The 22251-nt window shown below is 43.7% G+C and overlaps 1 protein-coding gene across 1 annotated transcript in view; it reads left to right on the top strand.

The window, feature by feature from the left end:
* Positions 1-17538, top strand: part of KLF1 (KLF transcription factor 1) — a 28134-nt gene extending 10596 nt beyond the window's left edge. Inside the window, exons 2-3 of the mRNA XM_086962187.1 lie at positions 10156-11143; positions 16385-17538. Of these exons, the coding sequence (XP_086818313.1) occupies positions 10156-11143; positions 16385-16560 (1164 nt within the window). The 3' untranslated portion in view covers positions 16561-17538. The remainder of the gene's footprint in view (positions 1-10155; positions 11144-16384) is intronic.
* The last annotated feature ends 4713 nt before the right edge of the window (positions 17539-22251 follow it).

Below are 22251 nucleotides of genomic sequence, written 5' to 3'. Positions count from 1 at the left end.
CGTCTGTGTTCACACACTGCACCCGTCCTCCGTGGGCTTCCTGTGTCACTCCTTTGGGTGGTTCCTTGGGGTCCCAGCGATTCTACGTGCTCTAGGCACTGTGTCTAGTGAAGTCGTTGTTATGCAATTTATCTTTTAGTATAGGCTTCTGTCTCCCCTGGAACCCACTGTGTATTGTGCTATTTACTGTTCTATTGATTTAAGTATTGTGTGCCATGTGCTCTAATCTCATAAAGAGTTTAGTAGAGAGTGTTAAGTAATAAATACATATATTTTATATAACACTTGTGTGGTTTTCCTTTCATTTGATTATTCAGGAGGTTCTGATCTGGTAAAACAAGCTGCTTTACATTCCTTCAAGACTTAGCCTGAAGGCTGCTCTCCATAGCTACCACTAGGATAGCTTTCATCAAGGTTATCTTTAACCTAATCACCATAAGGGTTGTTTGGACTGGTACAGGGTGTCCAATTTAACTAGTGGACAGCATATACCAGGCCAACTTCTCACAGCCGTCATTAAGATTTCATACTTGGGCCTCTTGACAGTAAGCCGTCACACCAAGGGCCGCTCACTTGAATTCCCATGACTTATGCATGACTGAAATGGGCGTAGGGTCATGACGACCAAATATCCCTCTATGCAGATGACCTCCTGCTTTATCTTGCCTCCCCAGAAAGATCCATCCACGGGGTTTTAAATATCTTTACAAATTTTGGGAAATACTCCGGTTCCGCCATAAACTAGAGCAAGTCGGTGTTGTTTGTGCTCTGGGGTCCGGTCCCTCGGGTCCCTACGGGTTGCTGTGTAGAAGTGGCCACTGATGGATTCAGATATCTGGGAATCTACATAACTTCAAACCCCAACATTCAGCGGGTGTGAAGCACTGGCGATCCTTACCTCTTTCATTGGTGGGCCGAGCTGCTCTTTTTAAAATGCTGGCCCTCCCGCGCTTTCTCTACGTGCTTCAGTATTGCCCACACTGAGACCCAGATACATACTTCTCAGAAATAGAGAGTGCAATTCGGACGCTGTTATGGACGGTGGGTCTCCTTGTATTGCAATGAAAAAACTGACGAAAGGGTGGTACGATGGAGGCATTGCCCTCCCGGACCTTAGACTCTATTACTGGGTGTCACAATTAGTGGCAGTGAATCACTGGCTATATCGTTCCCCTAAGATCCAGCTTATCTTCTGGACAAATGCCAAATGGGACGAGCAGGGTATTTAGGGGCACTATATTGAAAAGTTAACAAGAAGCTATACTTTGGGCCCACATCTCACACAGTGACGATCTGGCATCAAGCGAACTCCCGTCTGAGATGGTCAAATGTCCTCACAAAAGCAACGCCCCTATGGTATGCACTTAGACTGGGACACTTATGTCATCAACGTGGCTTTGACAAATGGGATCTTATAGGAATATCCAATATCGGAGATTTGATTAAAAAGGGTTCGATTCTCAAGTTTCAGGAGCTCAGGGAGAATTACGATATGGCCCAAGGTGAAATGTTCAGGTACCTACAAATTTGACACGCCCTCACCACGGCACTACCCGACCTCACGGACATACCAGAGGCATCACCACTGGACGACCGATTACTAGATGGACCGTTACACTCAAAAGCTATATCACGGACATAAAAAGCTGTGCAACAACCTACCTGACACGTTCCACAAATTACGAGAGCAATGGCAGAGAGACCTAGTACCCATTGATGATGAGACCTGGCAGACGGCACTAATGTCCCCCAGAGAACCAGCAATCGCTCTCTGTTTCAGACTGATTCAACTCAAAATCTTACATAGGTCGTACTTAACCGGGGTTAGTCTAGTGAAGATGAGCACCAGACTGGTAACGATGTGCCTCCGGGGCTGCCAACACACTGCCACCTTTTATCACACGATCTGGGACTGTCCGGTAGTACGGCACATGGGAGGGCGCCACAACCCATATTCAGAATGTCTCAGGAAAGGAAGTCACCCTCACACCAAGACTAGGTCTTCTTAATATTTGGGAGCCGACTGACCTCACAGAGGTGGAACAACACCTAACTACACTGGGCTACACCCTTTTGAAGGGATGGGGGGCGGCAGATGCACCTTCTCCCAGAGTGTCGGTAAAAGAAATTGATAAATGCATGATAGAAGAAACAGAAGTATTCAAATCGCGTGGGTGTCCGAAGAAATGGGGCAAATGGAATGTGTACTGTGGCAACCTACGTATATCTCCATTAGTGGAGCTAGAAATGCAAAGAAGGGAAGAATGTGATGTTGGGGTATTATGTTTGTAACCCTTTTCTCCTTATCTACGATGATGCAGCATTGTACAACTATTCGAAATGTCAACTGGGAAATGTATGTGACTTTAATGTTGAATTAATAAAAAGATTTATATAAACAAAAAGAAATGCCAAGCATTTGCACTTAGTTAAGAAGATCTTGAAACAGTTCACTCCAACTAAAGGACATAACATGCATGCCTAGATAAAGTGCATAACAGAGGATATGTCACCTGCCCAACTGGACAACAGTGACAATAGTGGGGAACAAACGCCACAGGGAGACTTAGGTATGATATAAGCAGTGTAGTAGCACAAAGACACGTGCTTATGAGTTGGTCCCTAGTGACTTGCAGAAATAGTAATCTTTATTGTATAAAAAAAACTCTTGACAATCAAAGCACAGTCAACATAATCTGAATCAAGATAAAATACAGAATTAAACGATTATTGAATAATATCATTTTCATCCATTGAGTAAAGAATTTTCGCTTGTCTAAAAGTCCATAAACAAATTATAAGTCTATTGATGGCTAAATTAAAAAGCGAAATCGTAGCTTTGTCAATTGCTCTGCTTCCATTTTCAATAAATATTGGACAAAGGTGTTTTCTTCTCAAAAGAAGTAGAGTTGGCAGCATATATATGCAGCAGAAAAATTAATAATTTTAATTTTAGAGGTTAAGTTGGAATCAAGATAGTACTGTAGTTTCCTCATATGAGAGTCTTGAGCAGTTGCTGCCAGTGCAGGTAAGGGCGGTAGAGTGGGGCAGGAGGGGGGAAGTCTTCAGACGAAGGAATAGGTTTTTGCAATTTATTTTTACCTATTCCATCATCTGTCGATGCCCCACCGTGCTACCCTGCGCCGGCCGCTGCGGATCTTGAGTGTAGCCAGAACATTTATAATTCCGGGAAGACTATAAATCTCATTCATGAACCTGCGTTTTATAGTTGTCTTTAAAACTAATTCCGGGCAGGAGAAGACAGATTGGCCGTACCATCTCAAGATGGCAGTTGATAGTCGATGATTATCACGTTAATTGTATTTCTCACAGTCCAAACAGGAGCATGCTTTGACAACAACAGTTCCATTTTGGTTGGCACAAGCAGAGTTGCAAACATAATGAACTGGTGCTTATTTAAAGTCTGCAATGAGGATAAACCCAGCTCGAGCCGCAATCCACACGGAAGAGTTGAGGATCTTAATTTTAGCAGCAAATGAACATATTGCAAGAAATTCACATTAAGGTTTTATATCTTATGTAAAGGAGATCTATAGACCCATAAACAAAACCGGTTTTTGTGTAAGCGCATCAATTGATGGACCAGTAGCTCTACCATCATTTTTATTTGAAAACCTCTTAATGGGAAAAATGATTTTCCTAATTGTGTGCTTGAGATTAGCAAAATGTAAATGCCATTTTGTTCCGTTATCAATAATTAGACCCAGATAAGGTAAACTAGTGACATGATTGAAGAATGGCGCATTAGTTTCCCTTATCAAAGCCATGTTTTTTTTTTACAACCAAAACACAACCTTTATTCTTCGCAAAATTTATTACAATAATCTTTTATTATATTATTGCACATGGAGTAATTGGCTTTGCAGCCCAATCTGAGTCATTGATAAAATTAAGTCCTCAACGTAAGGCAATTTTTAGTTTTTTAGATTTTTTTTGTTTTGCCTTCGAATTTCGGGGTTAGGCCATAAGCATTGCCCAAATATTCTGGGGGATCTTCTGTATAAAGTGAGAATAAAAGAAGTGACATCCCTGTTCCAGACCACTGGCTGGGCTAAATCTTCGTAGAGTCCCTCCTGCTAGATAATTTGATTAGCACCTATATTTGAAATTCAATCAAAAATCACAACAGTGGTTTTTCGACACGCAACCCCCCTCCCCCATTGCAATGTTAGTCATAAGTGAGTACAGTCTACTTTATCAAAAGCAGAAGAGTAGTCTACAAAGCAGATCAAGTTTGCTCCGTCTAGATTGATGGGGGTGACTGACCAGAATGTTTAGTGCCATAACATTGTCAATGGCAAAGCACGAAGCATGAAAACCAGTTTGAGTGGACTTTAGCAAACCTCTTTCATGTGCACATTCTGATTACTTGTTCAGTGAGATATTGGCAAACAATTTGCCATCTAAGTCCAATAAGGCGATTAATCCATATTTTTGGGGATTTAAATGCAAGCCCCACTTACAGAGCATGTAAAAAATTGGAATCTTATTTGAGATGAATGACTGCCCATCTCAAGGAATCATCACACCCATGTCATGCGGAACCCAAAAAATCATTAAACTGACCTGAATGAATGAATATACAACTTTTAAAGCGATAACTTAGCCCATGGGCATCAAGACGCTAAATACAGAACAATATGCAGGCGGATGAAGTCGCACTCAAACCAGCCTCTCGGGGAATAGCCAGGTCTTTAAAGTCTTTCGAAAGAGTGTGTGTGATTGTTGCCCTGAAATTTCGTCAGGGAGAGAATTCCACAGGTTTGCAGCAGCAGTTGAAAAAGCTCTCCCGCACCCATCTCATCCTTTTAAACCTAGGGACAATGAGGAGATTTTTGCTTGCTGACCTGAGATTCTTCGTGGGAGCATAATGTTGAAGTAAGACCTTAATCCCCACCGGGCCCAGGCCATAGTAGGCGTTGTGAGATAGGCAGAGGGTTTTAAACATAATTCTGCGATCCATGGGAAGCCAGTGCAGCGAGAGAAGGGAAGCAGAGACCGAGTAATTTTTAGGCAGGTCCGTCACCAGCCTTGCAGCGGCGTTCTGCACCATCTGCAGGCGACGCAGCTGTCCTTTGTTAATGCCCAGATAAAGGGCATTGCGATAGTCCAATCTGGACAGTATTAGTGCAACAACAACTTTCTTTCGTGCAGCAATGAGAGGAACTGTGAAATTTTCCTTATGAGCCTAATTATCCCAAGGCAGGAAGCCACTGTCCTGGAAACCTGCAGATTCAAAGAAAGGAAGTTGTCAACCACAATTCCCAAGTTTTTGCCATGGGAGACGGGAATTGGGTAAGTGCCCAGGAAGTCGGAGCCACCACTCCCCTTACCAGGTATCTAGCTTGTCCCCAAAAATCAGAACCTCCGTCTTCTCGCATTTCAATTTTAGATAGTTTTGTACCATCCATGACGAGACTCCCTGCATGCAGTTTCTAAAGTTTCGAGCGGAGTCACTGACCTTATGAGAGATGGACATCATTATTTGAGTGTCGTCCGCATATGACAATCCATCCAGCCCAAACGATTTCACCACCCTTGCAATTGGGGCCACATAGATATTAAACAACGAAGGGCTCAGGGAAGAGCCCTGAGGCAATCCGCAGACAAGGGAGGCAGGGTCAGAGTAGAAAATTCCCAATTTTACAGTTTGAGACCGCTCCCTAAGAAAGGAGGCGAGAAGATCCAAGGCCGAGCCCCAAACACCTATCTCACTGAGACGCTCCACAAGTCTCAGGGGAGATAAGGTGTTAAACGCTGCAATAAGATCAAGTAAAATTAGTAAGGTGGTGTGCCCTGCATCCACTTGTGTCCGAATATTGTCAAATACCGCGGTAAGGGCAGTTTCCGTGCTGTGACAGCTTCTGAACCCATGTTGAGAGCCATCAAGTATTTGGTGGTCGCTCAGATAGGCACTTAAGTGAGAGTTCAGGTGAGATTCTAGGATCTTCGATGGGACCGGTAGGAGGGAAATAGGACGACAATTTTTAAGTTCTGTCGTGTCCAATGAGGGCTTTTTTAGAAGTGGCCTAACCACTGCCGCCTTTCAAGCCAAGGGATATTGTCCCTCCGAAATAGCTAGATTTAGGACCGTGGTGAGGTGCGGAATAATCGCGGCTTTTGCACTTTTAAGAACCTTCAAGGGACAGGGCTCCATAGGCGATCCTGACTTAACTCCTTCTAATAGATGCTCTATAGTCTCTGGTGATAAATTTAGAAAGGCAAGTAAGGTGGGGGCGCCATCCTACTGAAGATGTCCATTAGATGAGTTTCAGGCAGGGCATCAAATTTCTTGTTCTGATTTAATGCTTCCAACTGGACATAAATGAAGGTAGAGAGTCTATAGCAGAGCTCCTGTGATGGCTCCACCGGTTCAATGACTGTGGGCAAGAGAATTAACAATGTTGAAAAGCTCCTTGGAAGTTTTGAGCATCTCTGAACTTTAAATAGTACCTTCCTTTTTCCACCATAATAGCTGTTATATATGCTTTCAAACATTCTTTATGCAATTCTCTGCCCGGGGGTGCGAGATCCCTGCGCCAAAGTCTCTTCCTTCCTTCTACACTCCTGTCTCAACTTACGCCGTCTGTCAGAGAACCAAGGTGCAGAAGGTCTTTTTCTTGCCGAAATAGTGAATTTTTTTGGGAGCTAGAGTGTCCATGACTGCTAATAACTTTTTAGAAAGCTTATCTGCGACTGAATTAGCACTTAGATGTTCTGGAAACAGGAAATCTATAAGAAGATTGGCAACGGCCTCATTGCTAATCAGATTAAGATTTGCCACTTTCATATTTTCAGGTTTAGTATTCCCAGATGCTGATACCCTTAATTTAAAGGGAATAGCACAGTGGTCTGACCAGGCTAGCAGGAGAGGCTCTCCCACCCTAATCCGATGATCATTGGAAAAGATCCTGTCTAGGGTGTGGCCTGCTATATGTGAGGGAGATTTGACCAGTTGTGAGAAGCCACAACCGTTCATACATTCCAAAAGGGTTTGTGTGTCATGACTTGCGTTATTCTCGAAGTGAAAGTTAAAATCCCCAAGAAGTGTGAAATTAGTTCTTTCTAGGTAGGGCTCCAACCGATTGCACAAGTCCTGACTAAAGGATGCCCTAGGGCTCGGTTGTCTATAACAAAGAACACCAGAAAAGCTTTCTGTAGGGGTCGTGTTTATGGAGAAATATAATGCCTGGTATTGGTCTGGCGCTGAGGTGAGTGGTTCAGAGCGACAAGTGAAAGTATCCCTGAATAGAATGCCTAGCCCCCGCCCCCCTCGTCGTCCCGCCCTGTCATGTCTTGTGAGGCAATATCCCAAGGGGATAGCCTCTACGAGATCAGGACTGAAGAAATCATTGGCCCAGGTTTCAGTTAGAAACACCCAATCTGGTGTGTATTGTAAGACAAAATCTTTAAAAGCAACATTATTTATAAGCAGGGACCTGGAATTAATAAGAAAACCCTGAAGAAACTTCCCAGATCCCAAGGGGGTAACTATGGTTTTAGCAATGGAAGACCTCTTCGCCCCTCCCCCTATGATTCCAAAGTCGCACAACATACAAGAGGAGGGCCCCTTTCTAAAGAGGGTTTCAGGATTTAAAATACATTTGCAAGACGATTTAGCCATACACAGTTCCAAGAGTTCCTCCTTCGAATACCTTATCCCAGACTTGGAACCTTGCAGAGAAGTAGCAACATCCCTGGCGCCTGACGCGGACTTGGCGCAGATGGGCTTGTCTTTGGTGCACTGGCGGCGCGCCCGCTGCGCGTTGGGCAGGACATGCTGTTCAAATAGGTTTGGCTCACTAGAGCACTAACCCACCTGTCTCTGCCCCTGGCCAGCCGGCAGAGGAGCAATGGAGCCGCCTACACCCTCCACGCAAATGGTAAAGACCGCGGTGGACCGGGGTGAGCGGCGGGGACAGGAGTTACTCGCAGATAGAGGTAAAAATGAAAACAGAGCTCGTAATGTGCAAAGACGCAATGTGATTTTGTTTAAAACATACAAACCATTTCAGAGTTAAAAATCTGAATGCCCCCCACAAAGCTTTTTCAACATGGACAAGGTACCTGCACAAGAAGTGAACCGGGCCCTATTGGCACGCCCAGCTTACGTTCATTGAACGGTCTAGGGGTGCCATATGCATCTATGTAGGGAGTCTGCTCAAATTACAAGCGGCACAGAAATTGGGGTTTGAGATAATCTGGTCACACTCGAGTCTCCAATTCAATCTGTAGGCGAAGCAGTAATCCAAGCTGGCCTGGCCAATTTCACGGGTGCCTTTCTACTCCTAAAAGGATAATGTAGGGCAGGTTTGGCCTCTTCCAAGGTCAACACACCTAAAGCTACCATGTACACAGCACGAGCGAGAAAAAATCACCCGGGTAGACGCATGCCCTTGAAGTCACACTTCATCATTGGGAATACCAATACAGAATGAGCACACCGTCTCCATGTTCAATGTCTCAGTAAGCAGGCACCCGGTAACACTCTGGTTTACTGGACCATCTTGGACACCTCTGAAAGAACCAGAATGGCTTCAGTAGAGAGAAAAGGCACCACCAGCCTACCTGCTGCCGCCGTCAGCCCGCACAGTTTAGCAAAACAAAACTGAGCTCAACCCTCCAAGGCCACACACTAGGATTATTTCTACCCCCATTCCACATAAATAAACTTCGAACATTGATTCAACATTGTACCTTGACATTCAAGCAGCCAGAGTTACCAACAGCTGTTTTCTACAACTTGGTATTCTGAGAGAAAACGACTCCCATGTATTGAGCACCAGTTCTACAGTCTAGTGACAAATGCCCTCGTCCAGTCGCTTCTGGACAGTAATAATGCTGTTTCTCATGTGTCTCTCAGAACATTTTTACACCGTTTTTTAAAAAGGTTAAAAAAAAGTAGCTGTATGTAATTCAGTAACTTGTCCGTAATCGCGCCTTCTGCTTTCATTCATGAGGCCATTGACTCCAGCCTCTCTAGTGTTCAGGAGTATCTCATAACCTTGGTTCTACCTGAGCTGAAGGTAAGTTTCACATCGGGCTCCTACTGGTTTCCTTCTTTTCACGATCTTCACTGGTGTATGCTCTTTCGAGGCTAGCACCTTTTTAGGGGCTAATTTCTGGCAAATGCAGGTCATCATAAGGAACTCTTTAAATCATTATGTAACTAGGTTGTGGTAGGTGTTCATTGCTTCGCATTCGGTCAGTCACACAGCTTTACTCGATCTTTTGTAAATAGACCATAAAAGCACAACAGCTCATATAAAATAATTTCAAGTTATTAAATACATATTTACATTGGTTAAAATAAGTATTAAACAAGTTTGCTGTGATCAGAAATAGGATCTTTAAAATCATTTGTATAAAAAGAGAAAATGGTTCATAATTAAAAATTACACACTACTATCAACAATTGGTCCCACCTTTTTCCTCTTCCTAAAACAGGCCCATAGAAATGAAGCAACACAAAAACATACAACTGGGTCTGGCAAAGCTTTTAGAAAATACATGGCGACCCGGCATTGCCTAAATTTATGGTGCCTATGGATTGGAAGTATAAATATTTTCCTTTCCTCAAAGTAGTTTTTACAAAATAGTACAATATGCAGGTCTGACTGAACAGCATGGTTGTTACAGGGGCAGGGAGCGAGATCTGCTAATCAATATTCTGTGGGTGGCCCAAGAGTATCGGTATCATAATCCATCTGAAGCGTAATAATATGAATCTGTGCTGCGAATTGTTTATGCGAGATAAATAATGAAAACCCTCTCCTGATAACTGTGGAACCAGGTCATATGCAATAGAAGACTGATAAAACCGTTTTTTCCGTACGGGCTTGCTCTGCTCTTTGGGAATATAGATACATTAACCATTTTTTCTTGACTTCTTTGCAAGTGTCGGGGTCCTGAAAAAGTTTTGCCATCCCTAGGGCTTTCAGTACTGTTTCTATATAAATTAGCCACCTGATCCTTTTTATAATGATCTAGATTACAGCATTCTCTTATAATGGTTTGTGTCAGATCGACCGAAGTTCTCTGCCATATTGACAACCACAGGAGCATTCAAATGTTTGAGAGAGTTGTTGATCAAGTGCCTCTATCACTCATACGCTTCCTTGTTTTTGCCTGCAGTGGTGCAAGGATGAAGAAAGCCCGAAGACGCCAACTGAAAACCATTTTGGCGATTCCCCATCTGCTCCATACCCAGCATCGATGAGTGCCTTACCTGTGGAGGATAAACAGGAAGACGACGACTGGGATCTGGACTTCTTGTTGACCAGGTGTGCTAGCTCTGAGGTAGCACAGGAAGGTTCTGCGTGCTGTGGGGCCCATCAGCTGCCTGAGGCCTCGGCAATCCTGCATGCAACTGGGACTCTGCAACATGAATTCCACCAGGCTTCGGACTTCAACTACATCGCCACATCTGCACCCTCAAGCCCAGAGGGTGGTCTTTTGGCAACGGATGGGGCCCAAAGTCTTTTCCATGCTCCTGTGCAGCTCCCTGCTCATGTGAAGATGCATTGTGCAAAGCTCTTTGAGGATGAGAATCCCTTCACTAGTTATCTGGAGCCTTTCAGAGGGCACCAGAGCTACTGCCCACCCCGTAGTGAGACGGAGGTGGGGAAGCTGAATGTCGCTCATTTGCACTTTCCATCCTGGGAAATCCTGAGAATGGGATACAGGCAGGTGACCTGGATGCATCGATACCACTTTTCATGCAGCACCTACGCCAACCCACTTGAAGCTTCTGTGATGGTGGAGGAGGCTTGCTCCGGAGTGCAGCTGGACCCATACCTAAAGACTAATGGACAATTTAAGCTCCCAGTGTCCCAGGACCCGCTGCACCCAAACACCAACAGCACCGCTCACAGCAAGTACAAGGCCCACTTTCAGGTGGACCGGTCCGAGCGAAGGGTCCCACCACTTGCACCTAAGATCGACTGCTCTATGCCTACAGGAGCTGACCCTAAAGTGACTAGCACAGAGGAGGTGAAGCCTATAAAAAGCAAAAAGAGGTGGCCTTGTAAGCGGACACAAATCCACGAGTGCACCCACCCTGGCTGTGGCAAGACCTACACGAAGAGTTCGCACTTGAAAGCGCATGTGCGCACCCACACAGGTATGGATACAAAATGTACCTGCTGACCCTCGAGGTCGTGTCCGGCCTGGTTTATAGGGGATGAGTGTAGTTGACATTGTGGCATAGATTTTTTACCAAAGTCCCCTTCCTCTCTAGCAGACCCTAGCCTCACAAGCGTTCATTCTTTTGCTGAGGGCTCACTGATGTTCAGTGCTGGTCCCTAGCATGTTGTCTCCCATGTCAAAGGCTTCGCAAGGAGCTACTTGGGGGACGAGAGCTCAGAACGCAACAATCAACCAACTGACACAATAACATACTGTCTGTCCATCCAGTGCTTATAGTTTAGTTAAAAGAAAATACATTTATCTTACAGCTAAACAAAATATTACAATATTCCATAGGGTTGTCTGTTCAAGGCTTGCAACGTTATTTATGATCTTCAGTGAGGCACTAGACTCATTCGGTGCTCTCCCGCTGCTGTAGTAGTCTTCAATATCTACAGCCTCATGTAGATAGCATAGGCATGGATTAGGCACCAGTGCAGTTACTCAAGCGTACGCCACTGCCTGCATGTGTAAATCTGTTCAAGCAGCTTTCAGTGTTTCAAGTTTACCTGAACAAGAATATTACGTTCATTTGGCCAAGTTCTCTGCGCATTCAGTTTCATGTCGACTTGCAGCTAAACCGTGCAATTACCTTGTTTACTGCAGGTGCCATTATGGTGGTGGAGACGCATCTTCCGCATTCCGCTCCTACAGCAACTCTGATATTGTAGGGCCACAAAGAGCAGTAGCGGTTGGCAGGGAATGAGGGTGGAGAGGCTGGGGGATGGAGGGAGGCGGGCAGAGATACATAATAAAAACAAAAAAACACTTCTCTCCGGCCGCCTCGCCTCGCTTCTCCCAAAGTCTGGGAATCAGGAAGCACCCAGGCTCCTCATAGCCAATCATAACGCTACAATGCAGTGTTGTGATTGGCTCACCTAAACCCGCGTTGTGCATGGCGCTCAGACTGGGATCGGGGGCCTGGCCATGTTCCCCACCAGGCTGTGTAATGCAGCCTGGTGGGGAACAGGCTAAGTGCGCATGACTGTTTGGTTGGTCCTAGATGGCCAGCAAAGCAGTCATGTGCATTTAGTGTTCACAAAGCACTCCTCCCCCTGACCTCCAGCCCGCCCTAACCTAGCCCCGAACCTGCGAAAAAGAAAATGATAACCACGTTATCATTTTATTTTTCCTGCTCAAAGAGCAGTGGGGCGATGCTTCTCCGCCTTAGCGGAGGAGCCGCCCCTGCAAAGGAGACCTCATTTAGAGTACCATCTGCTAAACTGAGGCAGCACAGCAGGCTCACATGGCGACACTTAAGCAATACTGGCCTCCCAGGCTGTGTGTAGACCTGGAGAGTGAAACCTCTTGGTGAGGCTATTACCTGCTGTATGCTTTCAACTGTAGGGGCCTTCTGGTCAATCAGGGATTGCGTGTCGGTGGCAGAGGGATGTTCGTTTCTGACAGTGGCATTACCAGTCTCCTGATGATTAATGATAATTAGATCTTGGTGCAGGTCACAAAAGGAACCTCTTCGGGAGACCAATGTACCCCTTCACAATAAGCTAGCTACTGGCTTTGCTCCCTTTTGGCTGCTTCTTTTGGGTGTTCCTCCTGCCCAGGACATGCTGCATTTCTCCTGGACGGTCTCGCCTCCAGCAGGGCCAGCCACTCGCCTCCCTCTCATCAGGCAAACTTCTAGGCTGACCCTCAGTTCCTCCAGCAGAACATGCAGACTTGAGATAATGCCCCCTAACCTCAGAGGGACTGGATGTCAAGCGGACACCTGCTCTCAATACACAGCAGTCCATTGAGCACTTCGCGGAGCACTCACTTCCTGAGTCAAGAAGACTTAACTGGACAAAGTGGGGTGGTTTGGATCCCAACTTCGCACTTATTTTCTAGTCCGGGATTGTTGATTTCTCTCCCCCCCCCCCCCCGCCCCCCCCTCTAAAGTCTCAGAACCTGTTTGGGTTGGTTCTCATCCATATGTCTCTTTCTGGCAGCTTCCCAGACACAGCTTTTGTGCAAGGTGATGTCTATCAAAGCGGTTAGCAATGATACTGGCCTCAGGTAAGAGTATCCAAGACAAGGGCATGCCCCTGGCTATCATCAGCCCCTCTGGTGCAGTAATCAGCGACCAACTGAAGGACAGGGATTGCCTAGAAAGTCCATATCTTAAACAGACCTGCAATCACAGTCACACCTCCTTCGCTATGATCTACCAAATGGCAGTTCTCAGAAGGACTATTCAACAGAGGTTTTTTTTCCTGGATCTTGATTAAATCTCTAAGGGTAGGCTTGACTCCATCACCCTGACTTCAGTGTCTGGGTCTCCACCCTCCAGTTACAGGAATATAGGCAATATACTTTCACTGTCTGGGGAGTGGGGGGGAGCTGTCCTCCTCCTCCTCCTCCTCCTCCTCCTCCTTCATATTGTGCCCTGCTAGTCTGTGGGCAATCTGCTAAGAGCCCCAGTGATGCTAGTAGTCGGACTGTAACCACACAGTCCTACTGCCACACATGTGCAGAACAACAATGGCAACTAAACGCACTTGACAAGCACATGGAATGTGTTGGACTTGGCCTTTCTGTAGGGTCATCCCCAAACCTTTTGACTTTACCTTTCTGAACCCATTTTTGTTGTGTTTTAAGAACGAGCACTTTACCACTGCTAACCAGTGTTAAAGTGCTTGTACTCTTTAAACAAGGTACGATTGGCTTACATGCAATTTGGTATATTTAATTTACTTTTAAGTCCCTAGTAAAGTGGTACTACATGTGCCTGGGGCCTGTAAATTAAATGCTACTAGTTAGCCTGTGACACACTTAAGTATCCCTTTTAAACATGTCTCAGGTCTGCCAGTGCAGCCCGTGTGTGCAGTTTTAAACTGCCATTTTGACCTGACAAAATAAACCTTTTGCCAGGCCTAAACCCTCTCTTTTAATACATGCAAGTCAACCCCAAGGTAGACCCTAAAGAACCCATGGCCAAAACAAGAAAAGCAGTATACCATAAAAAAATTATAAAAACATTCATACCACGATGAAATAATTAATTTCCACTGGGGTTTTAGATTCAATCAATTATCTATTTCTGTTATCAATGATTTACAGAAGTATGCCTATGCATCTGTTAACATCCCATCATATTTGTGGATCTCTAGTTAAAAAAATAATAATCACAAAACAATTTACACATACAAAGACAAACCATCAACACTGAACTGAAAATCCCACTTAAATTATAGGAAAGTTCCTTGTTCATTTATGTATGTCTCCTTGCTTCCTTATATTGTAAGCAAACCATGGTACATATTCAGTCCATCTTGCATCCTACTAGGAAGTAGTCCTCCAATCAGAGTGAGTCCTTAAGCAGCTGCCCCTTATACTTCTTCTTGTAACTGTGTTATTCAAGGCCCATTTTATTTTGTAAAACATATAGTTGACCGTTTAGGCCTTATTTGTTATGGGCCACCTCAGGACTAGGAAGACCGGAGAACCTGTATTTTACCAGTACTGAGAGTGACAAATCAAAGCGGCAGCCAGTGGCGGCTGGTAGGAAACGGGGGTGGTGAAGGGGTTGAAGAATACATTTAAAAAACACTTACCTCTTCTGTCATCTCTCCTCCGTCGTCACTTCACTTCCTGGCTCAGAGTCCAGAAGAAGCAGGAAGCACACAGGCTCCTCTAAGCTAATCCTTGATGCCACTGTCACCATGACAACTAATACCACCACTGGGTTTGGGCTCTCAACAGTAAGGCCAAGCCACTGACCTGTATCTAACTTAACAAATGCCAATACTGCTACTTTATTGATACTCTCCTTTGAGCGAGCATATTGCAATTAAAACATGTGCCATGGACTTCTATTTCTGTCTTGAATAAATCTTTTCTTTTTTATTATTTTTCTTATCAAAATTTCCACATTTTCACAACCTTTATTTTTCCTTTTTCCACTGCTCTGAGAGCAGTGGTGCGACGCTCCTCTGCCTTAGCAGAGGAGCCGCCCCTGGTGGTAGCACCACTATTCAAGCTCAAATATGGAAAGGAATCCCAATCAAATGTTTGCTATCCCTAGCCTTGAGAGTATGATCTCTGGGATAACTAAACCATCTGGGAGAATTCACTACTTATACATGGTTAACCCAACACTTTCTTTTGTTGTGTTGTGTTCACTTTTCACTTTTTATTGTTTGAAGGTCTGCATGCATACTTTACCCATTGCCACTAAATTAAACCCAAGTTAAACCTGCCTGATTTGTGTCAAGTTACCAGAGGGTTGATTACAGGTTAATTTGGGGTTTACTTGTGTTTCACCCTGATAAGAAGTGTGGTAGCTGCTGGAGTAGGGTTTTCACCCCCCGCCCCCCCCGCCCGCAACCGGTAACCCAATTTCCTACTGTGCGCTTTATAACTTGAAATAAATAAATAAATAGTGCACACAAAAAATTGAGAAACCTCAGCATAGTTGTTGTGCCCTTAGGCCATAGAACATTTCTGGACCTCACATTACCACAGAAAGGCCTAGGCTTCTGTTCACACAGTAAATTGATGTGATTGCAGGACCAAACAAAAGGGGGATGCCTGCTTAAAAAGCAGTCGGGCACTCAAGGCAGGGGTACATGCCAGCTTAGGTTAGTTGACATTCTGATCCCACCAGAAACAAGATTGGTAAATGACAATTTTCTAGCATTTGAAGTTGTCTGTTTGAATGTAAAAATGTAGTTCTTCTGTATTGTTAAAAACTGTGCAACTCTGCTTTTTCTTGCAACTTGATACTTATTTCTACCAATTGCACCTTCACTTATCTTTTTATGCTACAAAGTCAGAGAAAGAGGAATATATTTTTACCTGCAAATATTGAACACCGTGTACTAAATTGTTTTTAGATTCTCCGCTAAATTCCTTAAGAGATGAATTGTTCAGCAGGTTTTTATATTCTTTTTATAAGCAGGCCTCAAATCCTTTTACAATGCGGCGCTAAATATTATGAACAACACTGCTTGATAATTGCATTTGTAAATTTGTCTATCTTCATCCCCATCCTTTACTTACTGGGATTACTCGCATTATATATGCCTGCGTAGACAATTACAAAATTCTACGTTCAGCAAGAGACATCTTAATATTCTACCTTTAACCTGTCCCACAGGGTCCAGCTCCTGCAGTAAAAGGTCATGCATCTCTGTGCCACCCAGTTGTGACTATATTTTGTTTTTTTTCCTTTGTCCAGGAGAGAAGCCGTACCCTTGCCATTGGGAAGGATGCGGATGGAGGTTTGCCCGCTCTGATGAACTTACTCGCCACTTTCGCAAGCACACGGGCTACCGCCCATTCATCTGCCATCAGTGCTATCGTACCTTCTCGCGATCGGACCACTTGGCGCTTCACATGAAGAGACACTCCTAGCGGACCTGGGGTCCCAAGATGCCAGGCCTCCCCAACCCTCATCTTCATTAAGCTGTTAAGCGCACTCCAATTCTCCAAAGTTCACCACTATGGAACTCTAAGCGAGGATCGAAACTGGAACCCACTTGTTTCAGTTTGCGTTTTTTAGGAGGTATAGAACTGGGGTTACGGAAATGTAGTGTCATTAGTCGAGTGCACCATCTGAGCCACGTGAAGTTTTGGAAGGCGGTACATGCGAAGTTGTTCAGTGGGAACCGCACAGCGTGGGTCTGAACACGGGGTACATTGGTGTTTGCTTTGCAGCCCCTCTCCGAGGGACTGATGCTCTAGGTAAGGTGGGTCTATAAGTTGAGACCCTGTCACTATGTTACTTGTAGAGACCACTCTCACAACTTATGTCCTGGTAATGCCTGTGTACCTATTGTTGGTTGGCCCTGTCCCTTTGTTACCTGAAAAACCTAATCCCTCGCATCTGATACCCATAGTAATTGCACTTGATAGTCATACCTGAGTTACCTGTAAATTTCTTTTTTGCAACTGCTTTTTCGTTGGTCTAGAAGCCTTTGCTAAAGAAGGCACTTTTCCAGAATGCGCTGGATCTTCTTCCACATTGTTGGAGCTTTTTGTTTGTCCTGCTTGAACATTTATTTTCAAGTTTAGAATAACTAGGTGTTCAAAACTGGAATGGTGGGTCGTATTGATTGCCCACAAGTCTGAACATTTTTGCCGTTACGAAAAAGAACAACATGAACATGCTGGTTCGATCAGCTGCACTGGACTTCTGTCCTATTGGGTCTTTGCTGGATGCATTTAGCAGATCAGTACGTTATTTGAAAGATCTGGGGACAGAAAGGAGAAATACAATTTTTTGTAACTACTTGAAGGATGAACTGCTGGGATTTTGCTGGTTGGTGTCCTGGAGGTATGACATTAAAGTTGAAATACATAAGCGCCTCTGATTAAATGTGTGCTGTTTGCAAAATGGCCTTATCTCTGGTGTTTACTGAGAGGCAAAAATATTAGTACAGCTTAGTCTTGCCAAGGGCTGGTCACTAAAGGCCCGACGGCCTTTAATTTTTGCAATCCCCTCAAAGGTCTTTTTTTAAAAAAAAAAATGTTGTTAGCTTTTTGTCAATAGCATGTTTGGTACACTCATAATATACAGCTTTACAAAGTACAACTTTCCAACAATGGTTCCTGATAGAAAAGGCACATGTTCGCTCATTTCCAGTTTTCACGCCGCTCTTAATTTAAGTGTTAACAGTAACAACACGCATTTGCAATGCAGTAGGTCTTGCATTATTGAAAGTTTGAGTTATTGGCGTTGCATTATTATTTGCACTGCCAATAGGGCAAACTTTCAGTAATGCAAGATCTATTGCATTGCAAATGCTTGTTTAATCTTTATCTTACCTCAGGGATCCCATGAGGTTCTTCAGCAGGCCAGCGGCCTGTAGAAAAGGGCCTAAATGTTTCCCCTCCAGATAACGACATGGATGGACGCTGCATTTGCGTGTGAGGGGAAGCTGGGAGGGTGTGCGAGCAAGAAGTCAAGAGATGGTCAGAACTGACCAACCAAAATAATGATTGGTGATGTCCGCTGGGTGGGAACCAAACACCGAAGGTTGGGACAGATGCTCAATATTCACCAGTCAGAGAAAGTAATTTCAAAAAGCAGCCCAACTAACCAACCTAAAGCAGTGGGCATGTCCAAAGTCCTCAATACCCCTTACACAGCATACCTCGCAGAGCAGCACATGCGCTGCCCAGACTCAACCTAAAAACAGCGCCACATTAGGCACATAATTCCTACGGAACACCTCACCCCAACATCTTGTGTGCTTTATAAGGCTCCCTGGTTATTTCCATATGCGCTGGTTTGTGAAACTGCCCAGCCAAGTCATTGACGTATTGTAGAAGACCAAATGGTCTTAATAATCCAGAGACTCAAATGTAGAAATAGGAGTAAGTTTATTTCATAGGTTACAACCACAGGAGGAGCACCTCATCAGCCCCGAGTCTGACAAGCAACTGACAAAGCCCACCGAACCCCAGACTGCAGAAGGTTCCTAACAATCAAAGAAATACATTCTTTACATGGCGTGTATATACATTCCAAAGAAGCACAATTACAAGACCACTACATTACCTTCCCCCTTTTGCAAAAAACACACAGAGAAGAGAAAAATAAATCAATAAAACTCAATATGAAATAAATTCATTGTATCTTGAGGGAACTTTCCTGATTTGACCACTATAACTGCAAGAAGGGATGGGAACCTTCTCAGCACTGCATGAGGAAGAAGAAGAATCTCCATTGAACGGAGCGTGAGAATCAAACTTCACATCCTGCTGCAACCAGTGCATCCAATCACAACCTTCTTGTGATAACGAACTTCTCTTCTTACAGATTAAAGCAGCTTTATCTTCAGACAATTTTACCACCTGTCTTACATTCCACCAGCCCTTCTCCCCCCAAAAAACAGTGTTTTTACTAATTTTAACAACCTGAACAGGACGTGTAAAAATGTAATTTCCTTTCGAAACTCTGAAGGGTTTTTTAATCATAACCCATTCCCCAATAGCAATTTGTATGTCCTTCACATTTTTGATTCTATCAAAATTTTTCTTCATCACTTCTTCTTGTTTCTGCAAAATTTAGTTCCTCTTGACCACCCTTACTCAGATTAGGATTCTTTTTATAAAGCCAAGAAGGTAATAAAGAATGAACCTTCCTGCCCCTTAACAATTCAAAGGGAGAAACCTGAGTTGTACAATGTGGTGAGGTATTATAATTCCAAATGTTTTTTCCAGAAATTTACCCACATCCAAACCTGAAGCTATCACAGTTTGCATACCTTCTTTCAAGATTTTATTACCACGTTCTACCAAACCATTGGAAGAAGGGGAATAAAGCGCCACCTTAAGTTGTTTGATATCATGCAATTCCAAAAACTTGCACATTTTGTCAGAAACAAAATGTGTACCATTATCCGTCACCAAAACCTGAGGGGCCCCTTCCAGTAAAAACACCCTTTCCAAAAATGAAATGGTATTATCTGAATTGGGTGCCTCCAGGAACTTGTAATACATCCACTTAGAGAAGTAGTCTACGGCCAAGATAAGATATCTTTTTCCCTCTGGCAGAACATTATACGGACCTGAAAAATCCAGACCTACTTTCTCCCATGCTACCTCAGGAAATTGAGTAGGCTGCAAAGAAAAGTCATGTTTTTTCCAATGTTTATCCGAAAATAAACACTCCTCACAATTATTCACTAAAGCTCTCACCTGTGCATCAATACCAGGCCACCAGTAATGAGATTTAATTCTCATACATGTCTTTGTTACCCCCAAGTGACCTTTGTGAGCTAGCTTTACGATCACGTTCCTCAAGCCGCTTGGCGAAACAAATTTATCTTCTCTTAACAAAATGCCATCCTTCACGGAAAATTTCCCAGCTATCTGAGAAAAATTCTTCAAATCACCAGATAAATTCCTCGTATCAGGCCATACCTTAGAAGAAAATTCCAAAGCTTGAGACAAAATGACATCCTTCAAACAAGCTTCTTTCCAATCCTCTTCCAAAATTGCAGAGTTCCATTCCTCAATGGCATCAACCACAGTTACACACTCCACATCCCCCTCCACTAAATCATCCTCGTCATCCATATCCATCAACATTTCTGGATAAACAATCTGTCCTGAAGTTTTTTCCCCCGGCAATATGCTTTAATTCAAAATTAAACTCCTGAGTTTAGAAACTAGTCTGGTCAACCCAGGAGACAGACTATTGGTCCCAGTCACCTTGCTAAAAATAAAAGAAAGCGGTTTATGGTCCGATAACATTACAAATCTACGACCCCCAGATGTACATTTTAAACTTTTGAGCCACCCACACACAGGCCAACGCCTCTCAATTGTACTATAGTGCTTCTCAAATTCTTTCAAAGATCTTGAAGCAAAAGCCACGGTTTGCTCCTTACCATCCATCTGCTGACTTAACACAGCTCCCAAACCTTTCATACTCGCATCCACCGAAATAATACAAGTACAGTCATTCCTAAAAGCATGAAGAGCCTGAGCCGAAACAATCAACTCCTTAACCTTAATAAAGGATTCGTCCAAATCTTTGGTCCAAATAAATTTCTGACCTTTTTTAAGCAACAACCTCTTGAGCATAATTAACCACAAACCTAGCTTAGTACTCTGCTAGACCTAAAAATTAGCGTAGGGAATCTTTATCCCCTGGAGGTTTGGCTTCTTGAAGAGCTCTTACCTCAGAGAATTTTGGTTTGATACCAGACTCTGAAATCGTATGGCCCAAATACTCCAATTCTGACACCCCCAGTTTACACTTGTCTTCCCTCACAGTCATTCCTCTCCCTCCTAGAATCGACAGAACCTTCCTCAATAAAATATTATGTTCATCCATTGTTTTAGCAAAAATCAAAATATCATCAAAGTATGCTTGGACCCCCACCAGATCTTTAAACAAAGAGTCCATCAGTCTTTGAAAGACACTGACTGCCGACGCTAACCCAAATGGTAGTCTCAAAATATTTTAAGCGCCGAATGGGGTAACAAAGGTAGTCAGCTCCTGAGATTCTTTTGACAAGGGGACCTGATGGTAAGCTGACTTTAAATCCAAAAGTGAAAACCATTTGGCCCCACCTAGATTTACCAACAATTCATGGATCTTGGGAAGCGGATGACAGTCCACCTTTATATTTTTATTAAGGCCCCCTGAGATCCGCACATAATCTGATCTCATTCTTTTTTCGGGCCACGACGATGGGGGCGACCCATTGAGAGGACTCAGAGGGTTCGATAATTTTATCCTTACACAAATCCTCAAGCATTTTTTTTAGTTCCGCTCTGACACTCAAAGGAACTGGACGTACCTTATGAAATACTGGAGTTGCCCCCGGAATTAGTCTAATCTTGTGTTCAGCACCTTTCACTAAACCAATCTTATTGCTGAAAACATTCTTAAATTCATTTAACAGATCCAAGCGATCTATTTTCGCACCTTCAACAAAACAAACAGGAAACTCGCGTACTTTAATAGGGTTCTCATCACCTGGAACACGGGAACAAGCCCATCTTTGCAAGGTCCTTCCACCCCAAAATATCTTTACCTTTTATTGCCACGTAGATCTTTGTAACAATTGACCTTTTAAGGACTTGTAAATTTCCCATGAAAAAGCCCAACATATTGATATCTTTCTCCCCGAATGCTTTTGGGTTTACATCCGTTTGTGTCAATTTTACATTTCTTCCCCACTACTCATAAAAAGTAATATCCCGAAGGATCGTGATAGGCGACCCTGAATCCGCCATTACATGCACATCAATGTCATCAATAGAAGCATCGCATAAAGGACCCTTGATAAAGACTGCACCTTCCTCTGCTTCCACCATTAATAAAAGATTGTCGAAATTCTCACAACAATCTTCCATGTCCACATAGTTAACCTTAACTGGTTTCTTTTGAAACCTACAAATCTTCTGAAACACCTTCTTACAAATGGTGCAGCGTTTATTAATAGCCTTTAAAATTCCCCATGTGGAATTTAGATCCACACCTGAAACAGTAGTTCTGTTTGACTTTGGTTTGGCTTGCTCACCCATTTTTCCTTTCCACTGACAGCGTATAGACCCTCCTCCCCCATTTCTTCAGAGACTAAA

The sequence above is a fragment of the Lissotriton vulgaris genome, chromosome 1_1, assembly GCF_964263255.1.
Source record: "Lissotriton vulgaris chromosome 1_1, aLisVul1.2, whole genome shotgun sequence".
Lineage (NCBI taxonomy): Eukaryota > Metazoa > Chordata > Amphibia > Caudata > Salamandridae > Lissotriton > Lissotriton vulgaris.
The sequence above is the reverse complement of the archived record's forward strand: the minus strand, read 5'-3'. Positions and strand labels throughout refer to the sequence as shown.